The following is an 18,024-nucleotide window of genomic DNA, read 5'->3' on the forward strand; positions in this document are numbered from 1 at the left end:
ACATTGCATCCTCTCTGTGACATCAAGAGCCTTGCTGTGGTACCGAGACCACACAGCAGAGCATGATGGCTAGCAGTCTACTGTCTAGTGATGCACAAAGAAAAGGCTGATGCATCCGATGAAGTGAGCTGTAGCTCACGAAAGCTTATGCTCAAATAAATTGGTTAGTCTCTAAGGTGCCACAAGTCCTCCTTTTCTTTTTGCGAATACAGACTAACACGGCTGCTACCCTGAAACCTGTCTAGTGATGGTTACCAAACAGCTGCCTGCACTCTACACTTGGCATTAGCTGTTTGGCTAATCAAGACACAGAAACTTTCACAACACACTTGCAATCCTGCCTGAGAGATATGCACCCTAGTGCTACCACTTATGCAAAACAACATATGAAAGTAGTGACGACTCATATAGAGCATACAGCTGGCTGCTGCACAGCAGTCCCCAGATCAAGACAGCATCTAAGTACCCAAAGAATCACTCATTTTCTGCAGCAAGGTCTGTTGTTAACCCCGCAGCTTTATTTCCATCTAGCGCACACTGAACAACACAGCTATGATAAACTCCCAAAACTAGCCATTAGGGAAGAAAATGTGATATAACTGGGAAAACCAAGGTGAGCTATCATTACTAGACACCCCCCCAAGAAGGGGACAGGATAATGCACAGAATCATAGAAATGCAGGGTTAGAACGGACCTTGGGAGGTTATCCAACGCAGTCTCCTGCAGTGAGGCAGACACTCTGAGAGGTGTTTATTTAACCTAAAGCTGAAGGGGAGCAGAATTCTCTCAGACAGGGAAAGCATCTCTGTGGAGGATAGTGAAAGGAAGCAGGAGCTTTTCTGGGGAGAAGGCCAGAGAGGTAGAAACAGAACCCAGGATCAACTCTCTCTGGTGGACGCATTACTCAAAAAGGGATGATGGGGCTTAGAAGCTTTCCAAGGATACAGGAACTCCTCCTGAACCAGCAGGGGCACTACCCAGGGGGCAATAACCAATAAGGCAGAGATACCCTATGGGTACTTCTCTCATGAAGGGGAGAACGAAGGCAGGACTAGAGGATGAAAGCAAAACCCTGTGGGCCACAAACAGGGGTGAAGGACCAGTAGCTAGAAAGCATATTTTGCCAGGAAGGGAGCAGTAATACCTGGGGGGGTAATGAAAACGCTGTGGGGCCCCCCATGTGTGCGTATATGGGTCCCAGACCCTGGAGGTGGCTCAGGACTTTTCTCTCCACAGCATGAGAAGGGAACGTCCGCGATCAGAACAATCCTGGGTGTCTCAGGGGAGCAGTGGGGACCACAGCAAAAGGCTGATCTGTCACTGGGGGGTCCCAGGCCCCTTGTGGCGGGGGGTCGGGGGGGGGGGTCCAACCAGCGCAGCAATACGCGGAATCAGGGCCCCGCAGCGCGGGAGGTACCTGGGGGCTGCCCCAGACGCGCAAAGGGGGTGCTGCAGAGGATGAGTCCCACGAGGGGGGCCCGGGCCGGGAGGGGAGAAGGGGGGCCCGGTCCGGGCGGGGGTGTCCGGTCCGGTCCGGTCCGGGGGGGGGGGGAGGGGGCCCGGAGGTTACCTTGCTCTTGGCGCAGGTGACGGAGCGCAGCGCCCCGAAGAAGATGGGCAGCAGCGCCATGAGCACCAGGCTGCCGTAGGCCAGGGCCATGCCCTCGGGGGTGGCGGGCGGGCGCACCGGGCCGGCGGCGGGGGCCTCCCCGGGCCCGCTCACGTTGTGCGCTTCGCTCATGGGAGCCGTAGCCTGCTCCGCCATCGCCGCCTGCCCCCAACGCGGTCCGCACTTCCGGCCCGGCCGCCCCGCCGCCGCAGGGACACGTTCCCTTAAGAGCCGGAAGTGAGACGCGCGCGTGCGCCGGCCCGGCCCCGCCCCCTAGCAACCGAGCCGGCTCCGTTACCAAGGGGACCCGCAGCTACGGCTGCACCAACCCGGGATGAGCCAGGGACAGGCCTAGGCCTAGACCAGCGCCCCGCCCTGGGCCCATCCTCCCCCCAGGCCGGGACCCCCACCCCCGGCCCTGCCCCTCCCTAGATCCCCAGCCCCCGTCCTCCCTGCTCCTGGCCTCGGCCCCCCGCTCCAGGCCGGGACCCCCACCCCCGGCCCTGCCCCTCCCTAGATCCCCAGCCCCCGTCCTCCCTGCTCCTGGCCTGGCCCCCCAGCCTGGGCCCCACCTCCAGGCCCACGTCCTCCCCCAGGCCAGGACCCCCACCCCCGGCCCTGCCCTTCCCTAGATCCCCAGACCCCGTTCTCCCTGCTCCTGGCCTGGCCCCCCAGCCTGGGCCCCACCTCCAGGCCCACGTCCTCCCCCAGGCCGGGACCCCCACCCCCAGCCCTGCCCCTCCCTAGATCCCCAGCCCCCGTCCTCCCTGCTCCTGGCCTGGGCCCCCAGCCTGGGCCCCACCTTCAGGCCCACGACCTCCCCCTAGGCCGGGACCCCCACTCCCGGCCCTGCCCCTCCCTAGATCCCCAGCCCCCGTACTCCCTGCTCCTGGCCTCGGCCCCCCGCTCCATGCTGGGACCCCCACCCCCGGCCCTGCCCCTCCCTAGATCCCCAGCCCCCGTCCTCCCTGCTCCTGGCCTGGGCCCCCAGCCTGGGCCCCACCTTCAGGCCCACGACCTCCCCCTAGGCCGGGACCCCCACTCCCGGCCCTGCCCCTCCCTAGATCCCCAGCCCCCGTCCTCCCTGCTCCTGGCCTGGCCCCCCAGCCTGGGCCCCACCTCCAGGCCCACGTCCGACCCCCACCCCTGGCCCTGCCCCTCCCTAGATCCCCAGACCCCATCCTCCCTGCTCCTGGCCTGGGCCCCACCTCCAGGCCCATATCCTCCCCCCAGGCCACGACCCATACTCGAGAGTGGCAAATTTTAGCTGGACGTATTTTTGGAGGTTTCCTCACAAGACATAATCTTTAATTCCTGGAGACTCCAGGACAATCCTGGAGGGTTGGCAACCATACCCACCCATGGGCCAGGCCTGTCCCACCCTTAAGCCCTATCCCCAGGCCCCTCTCTTCTCCCCCAAGCTGGGACCCGCCCTCCATCCTTGAGCCCGTGACCTTTGTCCCCTGCAGGGTAGAGTAGGGGATCCCTTGCCACAGGACCACAAAGACGTTCTTGCCAGGAGGGAAGAAGCAGAGCCCCATTCTCCCATCCAACAGCTTTTAGCTAATCAACCTCCTGCTAACCCCAGGCTGATAGAGCCCCCAAGCAGCACCAAGAGGATCTTGGCAGAACTCCTAGCAGGGGAGATGGTTTCACCCAGAGCCTCAGCAGTGTAGCCCCTTCCCCCGTCTTTTGTGCTTACCCCGGGCTAGTTGTCTTAGCCCCTTGACTAATAGGTATTGTGACGGGGCAAGGCCAGATGGCTATAGAAAAGTAGTGGGAGATATATTAGCTCCAGGCTAAATAAATCCCTGGTACCGGGATAAGTGAAATGGCAGCTGCTCCAGGTCAATTAAGACACCTGGAGCCAATTAAGAACTTTCCAGAAGACAGGGACAAGGCTACGTTGACTGGGACACCTGAAGCCAGTCAGGGGCTGGCGAAACTAGTTAAAAGCCTCCCAGTTAGTCAGGTGGGTGTGCATGTCAGGAGCTGTGGGAGGAAGTTGTGCTGTTGGAGAGGCTGAGTAGTACACACCATATCAGGCACAAGGAAGGAGGCCCTGAGGTAAGGGTGAAGTGGAGCTTGAGGAAGTGAGGGCTGCTGTGGGGGAAGTAGCCCAGGGAATTGTACATGTCATGTTTCTAAAAGGTCAGCTACCATAGCTGATACTATTAGGGTCCCTGGGCTGGAGCCTGGAGTAGAGGGTGGGCCTGGGCTCTCCCCCCCACCCCCCCTTTTGCCCCCGATTAATCACTGAGACTGGGTGACAACAGAGACCGTGCAAGGAAGGATAACTTCTCCTTGCCTCCCTTGCTGGCTTATGATGAAAATGGCTCAGTAGACTGTGGAGAGAGAGAAGGGTTATGTGGAGGGTCACAGTGAGCCTCTGAGACTAGTGAAATCCACCAGGAAACGTGGGACCCATGGAGGCAAGGACAGAGCTTTGTCGCAGTATCTAATGAGTTTTGCAAGCCCTGTGCACTATACTGGTGCACCAGCCAGGATGAGCTGCATTCCCAGTCACTCCCCCAACCTGCTAGTGCAACACACACACTAGTCTGTGCAACACCCCATTTAGCAGGCCTCCATGGGTACTAGATAGACTTGACTGTGGATGGGCAATTAGGACTTGTGTGCTTTTATTACTGGGCTGGCTTGTGAGGCAGGTCTCTTGTATTAATTTAGATGAATATATGGGCTGAAGGTGTTAACATAACCTGGTCACTGTCCAACACTAAACAGTGTTTAGCAAGGTCCAGGTTTTCATATACAGAGACCTCGGGTTCTTAGTACCATGGCAAACACACCAGTAAAAATCCTTTTAACCTTTTCTTAAAGATAAAAAAGGAGAACACAACAGTCAAAGCATTTAAAATATAAAGTATGAAACAAGGCTTTCATTTTAGCAACATCCTTTGTTCCCTTTCCCTGTAGCTAGAGAGGGTGTTTAGAAGGAAAAAACCCTTTGTCTGACAGTCTCTTAGATGGAATCAAAGATGGTAAGAACTGTCCTTTGGGGGAAAGAGAAGATAATTGCTGCTGCAGTTAATCTGTTCCCACTTCATCCCAGGGTGTGTTTGGGATTCAGCTGGAGCCGGTGGAGGTGGCAATGTCATTCGAACATAAAAACGGCCACACTGGGTCAGACCAAGGCTCCATCTAGTCCAGAATCCTGTCTCCCAACTGTGGCCAATGCCAGGTGCTTCAGAGGGAAGGAACAGAACAGGGAATCATCCAGTGATCCATCCCCTGTCGCCCATCCCCAGCTTCTGGCAAACAGAGGTTAGGGACACCATCCCTGCCCATCCTGGCTAATACCCACTGATGGACCTATGCTCAATGAATTTGTCTAGTTCTTTTTTTGAACCCTGTTATAGTCCTGGCCTTCACAACCTCCTCTGGCAACAAGTTCCACAGGTTGACTGTGCGCTGTGTGAAGAAATACTTCCTTTTGTTCGTTTTAAACCTGCTGCCTATTAATTTCATTTGGTGACCCCTAGTTCTTGTGTTCTGTGAAGGGATAAATAACACTTCCTTATTTACTTTCTCCACACCAGTCATGATTGTATAGATCTCTATCATACCCTCCCAGTTGCCTCTTTTCCAAGCTGAAAAGTCCCAGTCTTATTAATCTCTCGTCATACAGAAGCTGTTCCGTACCCCTAATTTTTGTTGCCCTTTTCTGAACCTTTTTCAATTCCAATATATCTTTTTTGAGATGTGGGGGAAACCAGATCTACACACAGTATTCAAGATGTGGGCATATCATAGATTTATATAGAGACAATATGATATTTTCTGTCTTCGTATCTATCCCTTTGCTAATGATTCTCAACATTCAGGTTTTTTTTGACTGCCACTGCACATTGAGTGGATGTTTTCAGAGAACTATCCACAATGATCCCAAGATCTTTCTTGAGTGGTAACAGCTAATTTAGACCCCATCATTTTATAAGTATAGTTGGGATTATGTTTTCAAATATGCATTACTTGCATTTATCAGCATTTGGGTCCCTCTTTCTGCTCAGTCTGGTCAGGATCTCTCTCAGAATCAGGATGATGAAGGCATGGGGTCCCAAGAGACAGTGGGCACGGCAGCCATGATGTTGGAGCTCACTCCAGTAGCCAATTTTTCTCCTCGAAGTCTCTTTCTTTAAGGATTCACAAAGGAATGATGGTTGGAATAGCCCATCTCATTATTTTGTCCACTAATTAGGCCTACTTTCCAACCCATCAGTTTTGGTTCACTGATTTCTGGTTCCACTTTTCTTGTTTACCAAGCATGATCTTAACACAGTCCATGAGTTATTTCAGGAGGTCTTTTTGTTTGGACTAATTCAGTCTGTCTCACTTTCATATTTTTTTCCCATCAACTTTTGTTGTTATAGGTTATTGTGACATCTTATGACCTTTCAAGTACTTCTTACAGTTGAGCTCACAATTAGGATAAATTTGTAAGCCCAGTTATTATAACGGGTAATAATTGTGATCACACAGCTGGCACAGGGCTAAGGCCATCACAGCTGAGGTGTTATAAATATTTTCTTTGACAAAGTGAGTACAAGCTGTTATATAACTACACATTTCACACAGCATAGCTCTGCGTCCCCCATGGAACAAAATAAACCTGGCCTTTTAGAGCATTCAAGTCAGGTCTTTTGTCTAAATGCCACAACTGTTGCTACGTATTCAACTGTATTCAATTACAGCTATAGCAATGCCAGCGTGTTATTGATTAGCTAATCAACCAGATCTCATTGCCAGCTAAGTGGCATTTACTAGGCAGTTGCTAACAGCAGCAGATTCCCAGATGAGAGACCCCCAGATTAGAAATGAGATCTCTCATTCCTTTTGGTGTCTGGAGATTGACCCACATTCCGATCACTCAAGCTGAAAGAGATGGAGAATACACCCACTGACAGAGAAAGGATAGTTGATCCAGACATGCTTCACCATCAGCAATTCAGGCAGTGAAAAAAACACTTCTATGTGGAGGGCTTGTACAGACCTGGCCTCACGTCTTTGTGAGATTTCTATTGGAACAGAGCCACACCCCCAGGCTAGTGGAAATATAGTGCACTACCATGCAGAGGATCCAGTGTTGGGACTTGTGCTGTAGTCTTTCACTCCTGGGTGGGCACTGGAGAGTAACGCTGCAAAGGGAGCCACAGTAAGAGGGAGTCCCCCTCAGATCACACTCCAGTGAACCATTTGGCTGATTCACAAGTATTCATGGAGGTGGGGGAGGAGCACCATTTCCAGCTCTGCTCATCCAGAATGATGGTGGGGTTGATACAGGATTCATACTGTGAATGGGAAATAATAGAGGGGGGAAAAGATAGAGGATTGCCTGGGTCACCAGGAAGAGCTTGGAGGAACATGATAGAACAAATAAATCACCACCAGAAAACTCTTACCTGAGCTAACTGCTTGGAGTGAGCTGCTGTTTAACCTGAGAGCCGCCAGAGGTCAGCAGAATCCAGCTGATAGTGGCCTGGATTTGATTCTGCCTGTGTGGAAGAGAAGACTTCGCAGCCCCTATCTCCTCTCTGTATAATCTGCAGCCGATACCGTTGAGCGATTGCGTGTGTCTGGTTATGTTCAGAGAGCTGCAATGTCTGAACTGGGCTAGCTTGGGACAGCAGTTGTTTTTCGAGTTACTGAAAAGTCTGTGATGCTAGTTTACCCCCTGGGGAGGAGTACAGTAACTGCTGTCTCAACCAGGATAGCTCACTCACAGTGGACTGGGAACAACAGAAGACAAAATGGAGCCGCAGCATCTAAAAGATCATCCCTTAGCATAAGAGTGCTAGCCAGCATGTATGGGTCTGGCTCCCTTCAGGGCAAGTATAGCATCAGTTCAGTAGTCACTACCTGGGGAACAAAACATTGGTAAGAGGGTGCTTCGATCTTGCAGACAAAGGTACAACAAGGGCTGTGTGCTGGAAGTTGTAGCTAGGCAAATTCAGACTAGAAATAAAGTGCAAATTCTCAACAGTGAGAGCAATTAACAATTTACCAAGGGTTGTGGTGGATTCTCCATCCTTGGAAACTTTTAAATCCAGATTAGATGTTTTTCTAAAAGATCCGCTCTAGTTCAAACCAGCATTAATTCCGGGAAATCCTATGTCTTGTGTTATCCTGGAGGTCAGAGTAGATGATCACAATGGTCCCTTCTAGCTTTATAATCTATGACTCTGATCCTTAAATCTGTATTTCAGGACTAGATACCACTGTGAATAGGTGCTTGATAGACAGACAACTGGTGTACTCCCTGGCCTCCCTGCAGCTTTGTGTAAAAGGATACATGGGGGATGTTTCCCTCTTTTCTTTATTTGTAGCTGTTTCATGGAGCATCGAATGCTGGGTATGAGCAAAGCAGTGTAACTGGAGCTGTAGTTTGTGTTTTGGCATCAGGGTACCAAAAACTTCCTTGCTGAAGATGTGGTGCCAAGAACTTCTATGCTTTGCAGATGAAGTCATGGTCCAACCCCTAAGTAAAATCTCTGTCCATGGCCAACATAGGGTACGAAAGGCTCAGCCACTTACTGGTTGGGGACATGGTAGGAAAGGCCTCCTGTCCTGAGCCTGGAGATGTGACCCAGGGGCCTTCTACACTGGTTGTACAAATGAAAGCGATCCTAAGGATGCCCGGCCTGTCTCCAGGAGCAGTGTGTGTGTTGCTAGCTTCTTTGCTCACAATGCTTCAGAGTGTTGCATATTTAACTTTCCTTGCAGCTGCTTCTCCCTTCTCATCTCCACCCTCACCACCACTACGGGCTTCCAGAAAAAGGCAATAAAAGAGAAGGTGATAGATATACAGCCAGTAGAGGAATCTGAATACATTACTAAGTCTGGAGCTATAATTGTTAACAAATGTCCCTGTTTTATGCTGGGCTTCCCTGTTCTGGGGATGGCTGGTTCAGAGTGAAAGCTAACCACTCTGAATCTTCCCTTTTGCCTCATTGGATCCTTCTCATCCCTATTCTTCCTTGGATCCCACCTGCTGCAGGACGCAGCAGACAACATGTCAGTAAAAATGCCTTGTAAATGAAAGCAAACTTTCCATGCAGCTGGACAGGAGCCAGGGCTCCACTGGAAAATTGGCTGAAATGTGTGTTTTCCTTGTAAATATTTCCTTCCCTCCTGGGCTGCAGGCAGCTTGGCTGTGTTATTAAGCATCCTCCTTAGCTTATAGGCTGCTAGAGTGGCGTCCCCACTTCCGCATCTGCCGGAGAAGGCGGGGGTGTGCATTTGGGATGCTATGTCCTCTTCCCAATTCATCCCTGCAATTAAGCTCTTTTGAAATCAGTTCCTCTGCTTCCTGTGGATCCTTCTTCTGATGTCTAAGCCTGTCTGTGTAGGTGTCTATCTCAGAGAGTTTAGGCTCGGGGTCTTCCCGTTAAAATTCAACTGGTAAAAGGCTTTCCTTCTGCAGTGGCACAAGGTAAGTGATCCCTTTCTATCCACCAGAGAAGGACACAGTAAGCAATCATGTCCTTCAGTTGTAGCAATGAGGGGTACAGCAGCTCTATTTCCAGCAAATAAAACATTACCATCCTAAAACTAAGGGAAATTGGGATTTACTCATCATAAAACATGAGATTCACAGGTTTCCTATGGCTCTGAGTAGGAGATTTTAGGTAGTCTCAAGTTGTTCAGGCTACTTTGTAAAATTTAATCTGTCACAAACTACCAGTCATGAACCCGAAGAGTCATCTGCTTCACTCGTGACTAATTACCTTGTGGGCTGTGCATCTTGGGAATGCGTTGCAAGGAGACTGCAACCCTGCTGGGGCTTCAGAATGATATTTGCTGATGACACAAAACTGGGAAGCATCATCAATACAGAGGAGGAGCAGAATATTAGCCAGGAAGAACTGGATGGCTTAGAGGACTGGAGTAATAGAAATAGGATGACATTTAATAGTACACAGTGCACGGTCATGCACTTAGGGACTATTAACAAAAACTTCTGCTTAACACACTCAAAACTGCCTTCACCAAACAAGGATGCTGCACCAGAGAAGTAGACCGCATCACGGAATGGGCCACCCAAATACCCCAAGAGAATCTGTTTCAATACAGAAATGCCCCTCCTACCCCTGACCAAACATCCCTAGTTGTCACCTACTGCCCCACACTGGAACCTGTACGGAGCATCTTCAAACACCTACAACCCATACTCCGTGGGAAGTCCAGCCTGAGGGAAAAGGCCAAGCTTGGCAGGGGCTTTGTTTGTAATGAGGATGAGGGTCTTTGGCACGATTGAAGAAACTGGCTTTAGAAACAAAGTTGTAGCACTATGAAGCCAGCTCACTGACCATTATTTTCTGCGGGCAGTAGCAGGAAGCACCAACAGGCTTGACTCAGAAGCTCACCAGCGTCATGTATTTGGGCATGCACAGCCTCATCAGAGCTCTGGCTTTGCAATCAAACCCTGGCTAGCCATTCCTCCTGCTGGTGTGAGTCTGATACTGGGGACAGCAGCTTCCATGCACTGCAATGGTAGATTTCAGGGCAAGAGCCCTTAGTCCTAAAGGGGCAGATTATAGAATGACAGTTTCAAAAAGCAGGACTGGTGGATTTCGGGATCTCTAGCTATCTTCTAGCATTTATAATGCACCCATCACCATGGCATTTAGGCAGGCACCTTGGACCAAGATAGGATGACCCCAGGATAGTGGCTTCAGGGTTCCAGGAAGAGTTAAATTGCAGGGATATTAGTCATCTGCTAGAGAGTCCAACAATGGGGTAGCAGTGAGCAGAGTGGAGAGGTCAGCAGAGTAACAGGAATTTTCTGCAAGAACATGTGTTGGGAAAGCAGGAGGGACTTTCCACTATCCTTGTACTAGAGGGATTTGGAACATGACCTGCCTGCAGCCCATAGTGAGGAGCAAGAGAGGGGCCAGACCATCCTTCCCAAAAGCTTTTCTTAGAGCCTCTCCATGAGAAGATGAACTGTGCCATATTTTATACATGTGTAACCATTTCCATCCCAGGCTGCTGGTATGACCCATGTCGATTTGAGATGCCTTCTCCGCATGCACACATGCCCACACTAAGACTTCACAGATTCAATGTTAGCAATCTTAATTCAAAGCAACAAAAATGTCAGGGTCAAATCCCCAGGTTGGACCCTTTTTCCCTGCTGAGAATCCTGTCCCTTTGGTGCATCTTCCCAGCACCAAGCTCTGGAGATGACCTTTGTGGAAGTGTGAAAGGGAAAAGAGAATTTATGTGCAGTTATTTTAGTTTGGTTAAGAAACAGAGCAATAACAGGCCAACCTTAACCCTAATAACGCAAGATTTGTAAAAGCGGGGTTTCTGCAAGGCGAATGGGAAAACTACAAGGGACCTTGCTTTAAGATAAGAATAAAATGCAACGTTAACTAAGATAATGGAAAAAAATGTATAAACAGTACACAGCTATATGTAACAAAAGGGTATAAATATTGCTTTATATTGTTTGTACTTTGAACATTTGCCTAAGAACAGACACTCTGTCCAATTGCGGTCTTCCCTGCAATTGCATAAACAAATTGTCTCTGACTTGTTGCTGACAAACTCAGTGTAAAGACTCTGTTTGCTTCCACACCTTGGTCTGATGCTCCTTGAGTGGGGAGGGGGAACCCCACACTGAATTTGAGAGGATGAGAGAGACACTACCTCACTCCGTCTCTCACCACCACCAGAAAGAAATGGTGAGTGCAGGAGAAACAAGGCTATGTAGCGAGAGAGGCAAAGGAAGTGATGAAGAGAGATTGGAAAGGGGGGAATGTGGAGAGAGAAAAGTAGTGATGGCTTTGCTACTGCCCTGCTTCTCCTCTTTAATCACTTTCCTCTCCTCTTTTCTTGCCCTGTAAACAGCTGAAATGAACCTTTTGTTTGCAGAGCAGAGGGGCCGTGGACTGAAAAGTGGCCCAGAATGCTGCCCAAAAAGGCTGCAAATGGCATTATTGGTCAATTGAGATATCCCAGCTCATGCCAGTAAGCAGGGGAGGAGGGAAATCCTCCATCAGATGAGACAGGCATGCCTGTTCTGCAAGGGGGGGAAGCTACCAGTGCTGAGACAGGGTGGGACCAGGGTCAGCCTTGGACATGCTTTCAGTAGAGGGGCCCATGTGGCAAACACAGAATAGAGTGACCGTTATGGTGTCTGCCTTCTCCAGAATGGTTGTCACTTTCTCTCCAATGCAGACCATGCTTTGGTCATGCATTTGCCACATTCTGGCTGGATTACTGAGATGTGCTTCTGCTTCTCTTTAAACAGCACCAGAAGCTTCAACGCTCACAAACTAGGGTTGCCTGCCTGATTCTTGGGATCGGAGCAAGACAATTGGGTCCTCTGCAATCTACTGACCCCCAAAGGAGACAATGCAAAGTCCTGGCAATGGCAGAACCTTCATCACCTTCTGTAAGTCCTAAGTATTAGGGGGAGAGATGTGATTGCTGTATCTCCCTATCCAGCAGTAGCAGTCAGAAGGCATTTGTCTGCTCTGGGCGCCTCGCATCCGTCAGGAGCAGGGATGGCTCAGGTGAAGATCCTTGGCTCATGTACAGCAAGTCTGCCAAAGTCCTACACTATCTGCCCTCAAAGCATAACGCAAATCTCGTTTATTTCGGTTGGCCTGTTTTCAGTTGGCGATGGGCCCCTCCGCTCCCCACCCCTCCCCTTGCATGCATATTTGCTACCCTTCCTTGTTACTCTCGCTAGATGGGAATTGATCCCGGTGCAGGCAGAGTGGTTTGCCCGATGGCTATTAGGCTTGTCCCAGTGCCAGATGTTTTTTTACCCTGTCTGGCTGCGTATTGTATTTGGCTGGTTGATTCTTTGGCATTTGGTTTTTATTGTACGTTTCTTAGATGCCTCACAATAGTTGCCTTATAAAAGGACTAAATAAATAAAGTAAAAATAGTTCTGTTCCCATGGCCCATTCAAACACTGGCCTTGCTATGAAACCCTGGGCCAATCAGTGCCAGCTGGGGGGTGTTTTTTGTGATGTGGACACTTGTCTGGTGGACACTGGATGAAAACCCAACAAACTCATTCCACCGAGGCCACCGAACAGCCATCGAATGGCAACAACTTTTGGTCCCCATTGACCCAGTCTGGATACCAATGAGTGACTTGGAAGGGAAAAGACTCAAGATCCTATTAGCAACTGGCTGAGTAAAGTTTAGGCCCAGATCCTCATCTGGAATAAATAGGCATAGATCTGCTGACTTCAAGGGAGCTGCACACGTTTACATCAGCAGGGGCTCTGGCCCCTTCTTTCCCACTAGAACATTGCTGGCTGCTCCTGGCCACTTTAAACACTATTTGCATTTTCTTTCCTGTCCTCTAGATTTTCTCGCCTGTCCATTTCCTGCAGTGCCTCCCAGGCAGCAGATGCTACTTCCCGAAAGTTGCACCATTGATTGTCTAAAACCCCTTGAGCTCACTCCTGCTCTCATTTACAGCTGGGACACCTAAGCCAGTTCCCAGGGGTGCCCAGGTGTAACGGAGAGAAGAATTGGCCCATCACCTTCTGCCCTGTCTGGGATGCTTTTCTCTGAGAACCTGCTTCCACTGAAACATTGGCAAAAACCCCACTGGCTTCCTTGGGAGCAGGATCAGCACCTAAAAGCTTCAGTTCACATCACACTGAGTCAGCCAGTGGCTGGAGACAAATACTGTGACACCAGCAGCTATCGACCAAGTGAGAGGGCAGAAGCCCTAGAGAGGGAATTCCAGCCGAAAGCTGGCAGCTGGCTCCTACTGGTTCCAGTTAGCTAGGGGACAGAGCAATGGGCCGATTGGTCCGCTGGATAGTGGAGGTCCTGGTTCTCGTGCAGGGACCGGGGGCCAGTAGCAATCAGTGGGCACCAAGAGAAGCATTTTGACAGGGTGCAGAGACTTACTTCAAAGCAGGCAGCAGATTGGTCTTGGTGACCTAAGAGGGTACTAAAATTCACACAGGCACACGCACAGATTGCTCGGTTAGAGGTTGTACAGCAAGAGGTGCCTTCGGGGGAGGGTGCGGAGCTCAACCCCCCAAGCAGTGGGGGTGGGGCAGAGTGCCTGGACCTGATCCTTTGCTGCTTTTCACGCTGTGTCAACACTTACAGCTGGGCCAAAGACATGCAATTCAGCACGGCAGCGTTTTGCACCTGCTCGGTGGGGTGTGCGCAGCCGTGCAGGAGGCTGGAGCCTGTGTGCACAGCAGAAGCAGAAGCAGGCAGGGGATACTGGGAGGAGCAAGCCCAGAAGTAGCAGGTACTACTAGATCCTTAAAACAGGCACATGGCGTGCTGCCCGCAGGGCCAGCCTCCAGCCACTCCCAGCCTCACCCAGTGACCGGGGCAAGGCCACCTCCAAGCCACGCGGTCACGCTCCCTTTGCACTCAGGGCCCCTGCGTAGTGTGCCGTGGCAGCACTCGAGGCACGCTAGCTCCGGCAGCCTGGCTGTGCACACTGGGGGCACATTCAGAGGTTCCTGGGCCAGAAGGGACCGTGGTGACCACCTAGTCTGAGCTCCTGTGTAACAGAACCACGAACGTCCCCCAAGGACCCCTAGAGCAGCACTATTAGAAAAACCTCCCACCTTGCTTTAAAAGCTGCCAGCAATGGGGGAGCCACGACGTCCCTCCGAAGGGCTCCCCATTCCCCTCTCACCGGGCTGCCCTGCGCTGCAGCGGCCCACGCTGTGACGGACAGGTGGTGCCACTCAGGAGGGGTGGGAAGCAAGCAGGCAGCTGAGGCCTGGCTTTCCATACCTGCGTCAGGTGCCTCAGCCCAGCCAGCTGCTGTGTCCAGACCCACTGGCCAGAAGCCCCCCTCCCCCTCCCATCCTTTCCCAGCGTGTCAGTGCATCGCCCCCTTGGCCTCTCCTCCCAGGCCCTCCATCAGGGTTGCATTTTTCTGGGTTTGATCTCATTCTTTCCACTCTCCTCCCGGCCTGCAGCCTCCTGCCAACTTTCCATAATGACAGCCCCGCCCCCGACTTTCTGCTGGATGTAAACCCGGAGCGACTGCAACCCTCTTTCAGCTGTCTGCACACAGGAGGCATCTGGATGCTCCCAGCCGGGCCAGGGTGGGCGAAGGAGGGGAGGGCAGCAGGACTAGAGTTGATCTTCAACAACAACACAGAGCTTTACAGATCAACGGCTGACACTTCGCCGAGAACTGTTTCCACCGCCCGGCAAGGCAGCGCCCAGCTAACTCCACCCCAGGGCAGCACAGGGAATGCTGGGCTTAAAGAACGGTGGAGATCAAAGGGCATTTCCTGGGTCCAGCTGCAGCGAGGCTTCAAGGACTGTGAGCTTCCTCCCAGCAGTGCTTTACCCGTGGCCAGTGAGACTCCAGTGCTGCGAGCTTCCTCCCAGCAGTGCTTTGCCCGTGGCTAGTGAGATTCCAGTGCTGCGAGCTTCCTCCCAGCAGTGCTTTGCCAGTGGCCAGTGGGAGTCCTCCAGCGTGAGTTTCCCGGTAGCGGTGCCTTGAGGAAGCAGTGGATCCCAAGCAGGAACAAGGATTTTGCCGAAGGGGCAGTTGGCTGCATGCCATGTAATAGTGCAGCAGCCCAGGGGCAGATTCTGAGCTCACTGACAGCTGGGTAAATCTGGAGTAAGTGGAATCACTCTGGATTTGCCCTCGTGTAAAGAGCAGCAGAATTCAGTCTCTAGTTTCCTCAGGAGCAGGAAAGAGGCTTTTACACCTCTCCCCCCCCCAATTTCTCCCCCACCTCCTTTCAGCTGCCTAGATTAATGATTGCAATTCACCAGAGCATTGCATCTCCCCCGCTCTCCCCTTAAACAATTCTTCCCGCGCCTGATGCTAAAGATGCAAGGCAAGTGGAAACTCCTGACCTGACCTAGGGTGGGGGCGGCTAGCCAAGTCATCTCTGGGCTGGGGCCCAAGGCTTCTGAGCAAGCTACCACCACGAACCACTTGAAGGTTCTTCCAGCAGCCGTGGCTAAATAGAAGACAAGCCGAGAGGGGAGTTTGCTCCTTATCGGAGTCATAGAATCCTCCGGTCAGGCTCTGCAGGTGGGGGGCTGTGTTCCTGGTGGAGAATCACTCACCGTTGTCCCTGGCATACCAGTCCCGTCAGCCTAGGGATCCTGGCAGTCTAGCTGGGGGAGGTGTGCTGCTCGCAGCTGACTAGTAAGGACAAAGGGAGTGCTGGTCATTTGAAGAGTGGATTTCTGTGGCCTCACCCCCACCCCATCAGTGCTAGCCTTTCTCACCCAGCTGGGCCCGTGAAACCTCTCCTAGCTGCTGCAGTCCAGCCCTGTTCTCCTGCAGCACCATCCCACCCAAGGCTCTCGCTGCCCGGTACATCTCCCAGGGAATTAAACCTCCCAGCAGCCCTGCAAGTGGGCAAGTTAGAGGGCTACAGCTCCAAGTGCCCAAAGCTGTACGTGTAGCAGAGATGGGCCCTTAATGGATTCCCCAGGACCAGCAGCAAGTCAGGCCGGGAAGCTCCAGGCGACAGCCCTGGGCTTTAACTGTCTCCTCCTCACTGGGCTCCTGCCCAGGGGATACGAAGTCAGAAGCGACCGGTCCTTCGTCCTGGTCTGGTGGAGTCGGGGCCAGGCTAGCAGCCGCATGGCGTGGGAGGGGAGATGCAGCAGGCACCTGGTGCCAAGGAGGAGCCTCGGGAAGGCCCTCCCCTCCCTGTGAAGGGGAAACATGCCCTAGACTGGCGTGCGCCTTCGACAAAGCCACGCTGCGAGCAGGAGGCCGGTGGCATGAGGCAGCCCGTGGCAGCGAGGCGAAACGCAGAGCCTCACGCGGCGTGGCGGACAGAGCTAGCCGGGGGGAAGGAAAGAGCTGCAGGTTTCCAGCAGTCTGGGGGCAGGGGGAGTTCTCCGGAGCATAAACATTAACCATGGCATCGCTGCCACAGGTCACCCCCCAAGACAGAAGTCCCTGTCCCCACCTGAGCGGAGGGGCAGCCAAGGCCCGGACAGGGTCAAAGGGCCCCAGGCAAGTGACCTCAGGTGCTGGACAGACTTGGGCAAATCCCTTCCCCTCCCTCTCCCTCTCTGTGAAAAGGGCCCCGGTTAGCTGCCTTGCAGGGCTGTCAGGGAGGAGCTCTGGGCGCAGACAGGGTCAGTGTTGGCAGCAGCCCAGCTGGGCGCGCTCCGGGACTGGCATGGATGGAAGTGGCTTGGAGCACAAGTCTCCTCTCTGGGCTGGTCCCTCCGGGCCATGTGAGCCAGACAAGGCAGGTCAACAGCCCTGGGACTCACCGGCTAACCACCTCCCTTCACTGGCTGGGACGGCCGCAAACAAACCCTCCTCTTCCCCGGGCAGCTGAGCAGGGCAGCCCGTGGCCCAGCAAGGCCAAGCACCCTGGCCCGCTGGCGACAGCGGCAAGCTTGGAATTTCACTCCCCGGGGAGCCGGGCAGGGAGCCCCTGTTAGGTTTCTCACGCTGGGAGTCACTTGCCTGCACAAGCCGCTCTTGCTCCCTGATCACAGGGCCCTGCTCGGCTCCTTGCCAAATGCTCCAGACCCAGCAGGGCCCCCCCCTTCTCTGGGCAGGGCTCACCTTTCAAAGTGGAGTCAGGCAAGTTTGTACAAGATCAGAGGGATTGTCACCCACAGGCTGGCCCCATTAGCCCAGCCCCAGTGCTGGGTCCCAGCCTCCCCGACTCACCTCCTTGCCTGGGCACCCCAGAAACCTTCCGTTGTCACTCTTCTGCACGCCCCAGCCACCCGCCATGCTGTGTAGTTAGCAAACTTCAATGAGCTGCAGCAAGCCCACCATCAGCCCCCCTCACGGGACCCCCCGACCGTCAGACACCTTCCCCCCCCATACACCATCCTGCCCCTGAACCTCACCTCTTCTCACAGGACCCCCTGACAGTCAGACACCTTCCCCCCATACACTGTTTTACCCCCTCCCCCTGCAGCTCACCTCTTCTCACAGGACCCCCCCGACAGTCAGACACCTTCCCCTCCCCATACACCATTCTTACCCCCTCTCCCTGCACCTCACCTCTTCTCATGGGACCCCCCCCAACTCAGGTTCCTGCTGTCTCCAATGCTGCCCCATAGACCTGGGACCTCCCCCAGACCCTGCTGGCCAAGTGTCTTTCCCTCTCTCTTTCCAAACTCTTCTAGGAACTAGAGCTGGGAGTGAGCTCCGTTGTGGCTCCACCCCTGGGTGGTCCGTAGCTTGAAGCTTCATTGCTGATTTCAGAGGTATTGCCATAGCACTCAAATTCCCCAGGTCCCTCCCAGCATGCACTGCGCTCAGCATAAACTGGGACAGATCCTGACACTGAGCTGCTCTCTTCGTTGGTTGTTTCAGAATCCTGCTTAGAGGAGAAGGGCCCAAGTCACTGCTGGCCTCCACTCAGTCCTGGCTTCTGATCACATGTCCACTTGGAGCCTGGATCCAAACATCCCAGCTCACCCT

General features: G+C 52.8%; 1 protein-coding gene across 4 annotated transcripts in view; it reads right to left on the reverse strand.

The window, feature by feature from the left end:
• The window catches only part of HM13 (histocompatibility minor 13), a 31,970-nt gene extending 30,169 nt beyond the window's left edge, over window positions 1-1,801 (reverse strand). For all 4 annotated transcript variants that reach the window (XM_074969496.1, XM_074969498.1, XM_074969499.1 and 1 more), the window contains exon 1: window positions 1,572-1,801. In XM_074969496.1, the coding sequence (XP_074825597.1) occupies window positions 1,572-1,766 (195 nt within the window). In that variant the 5' untranslated portion in view covers window positions 1,767-1,801. The remainder of the gene's footprint in view (window positions 1-1,571) is intronic.
• Window positions 1,802-18,024: the final 16,223 nt, after the last annotated feature.

The sequence above is a fragment of the Natator depressus genome, chromosome 13 (assembly GCF_965152275.1).
Source record: "Natator depressus isolate rNatDep1 chromosome 13, rNatDep2.hap1, whole genome shotgun sequence".
Lineage (NCBI taxonomy): Eukaryota > Metazoa > Chordata > Testudines > Cheloniidae > Natator > Natator depressus.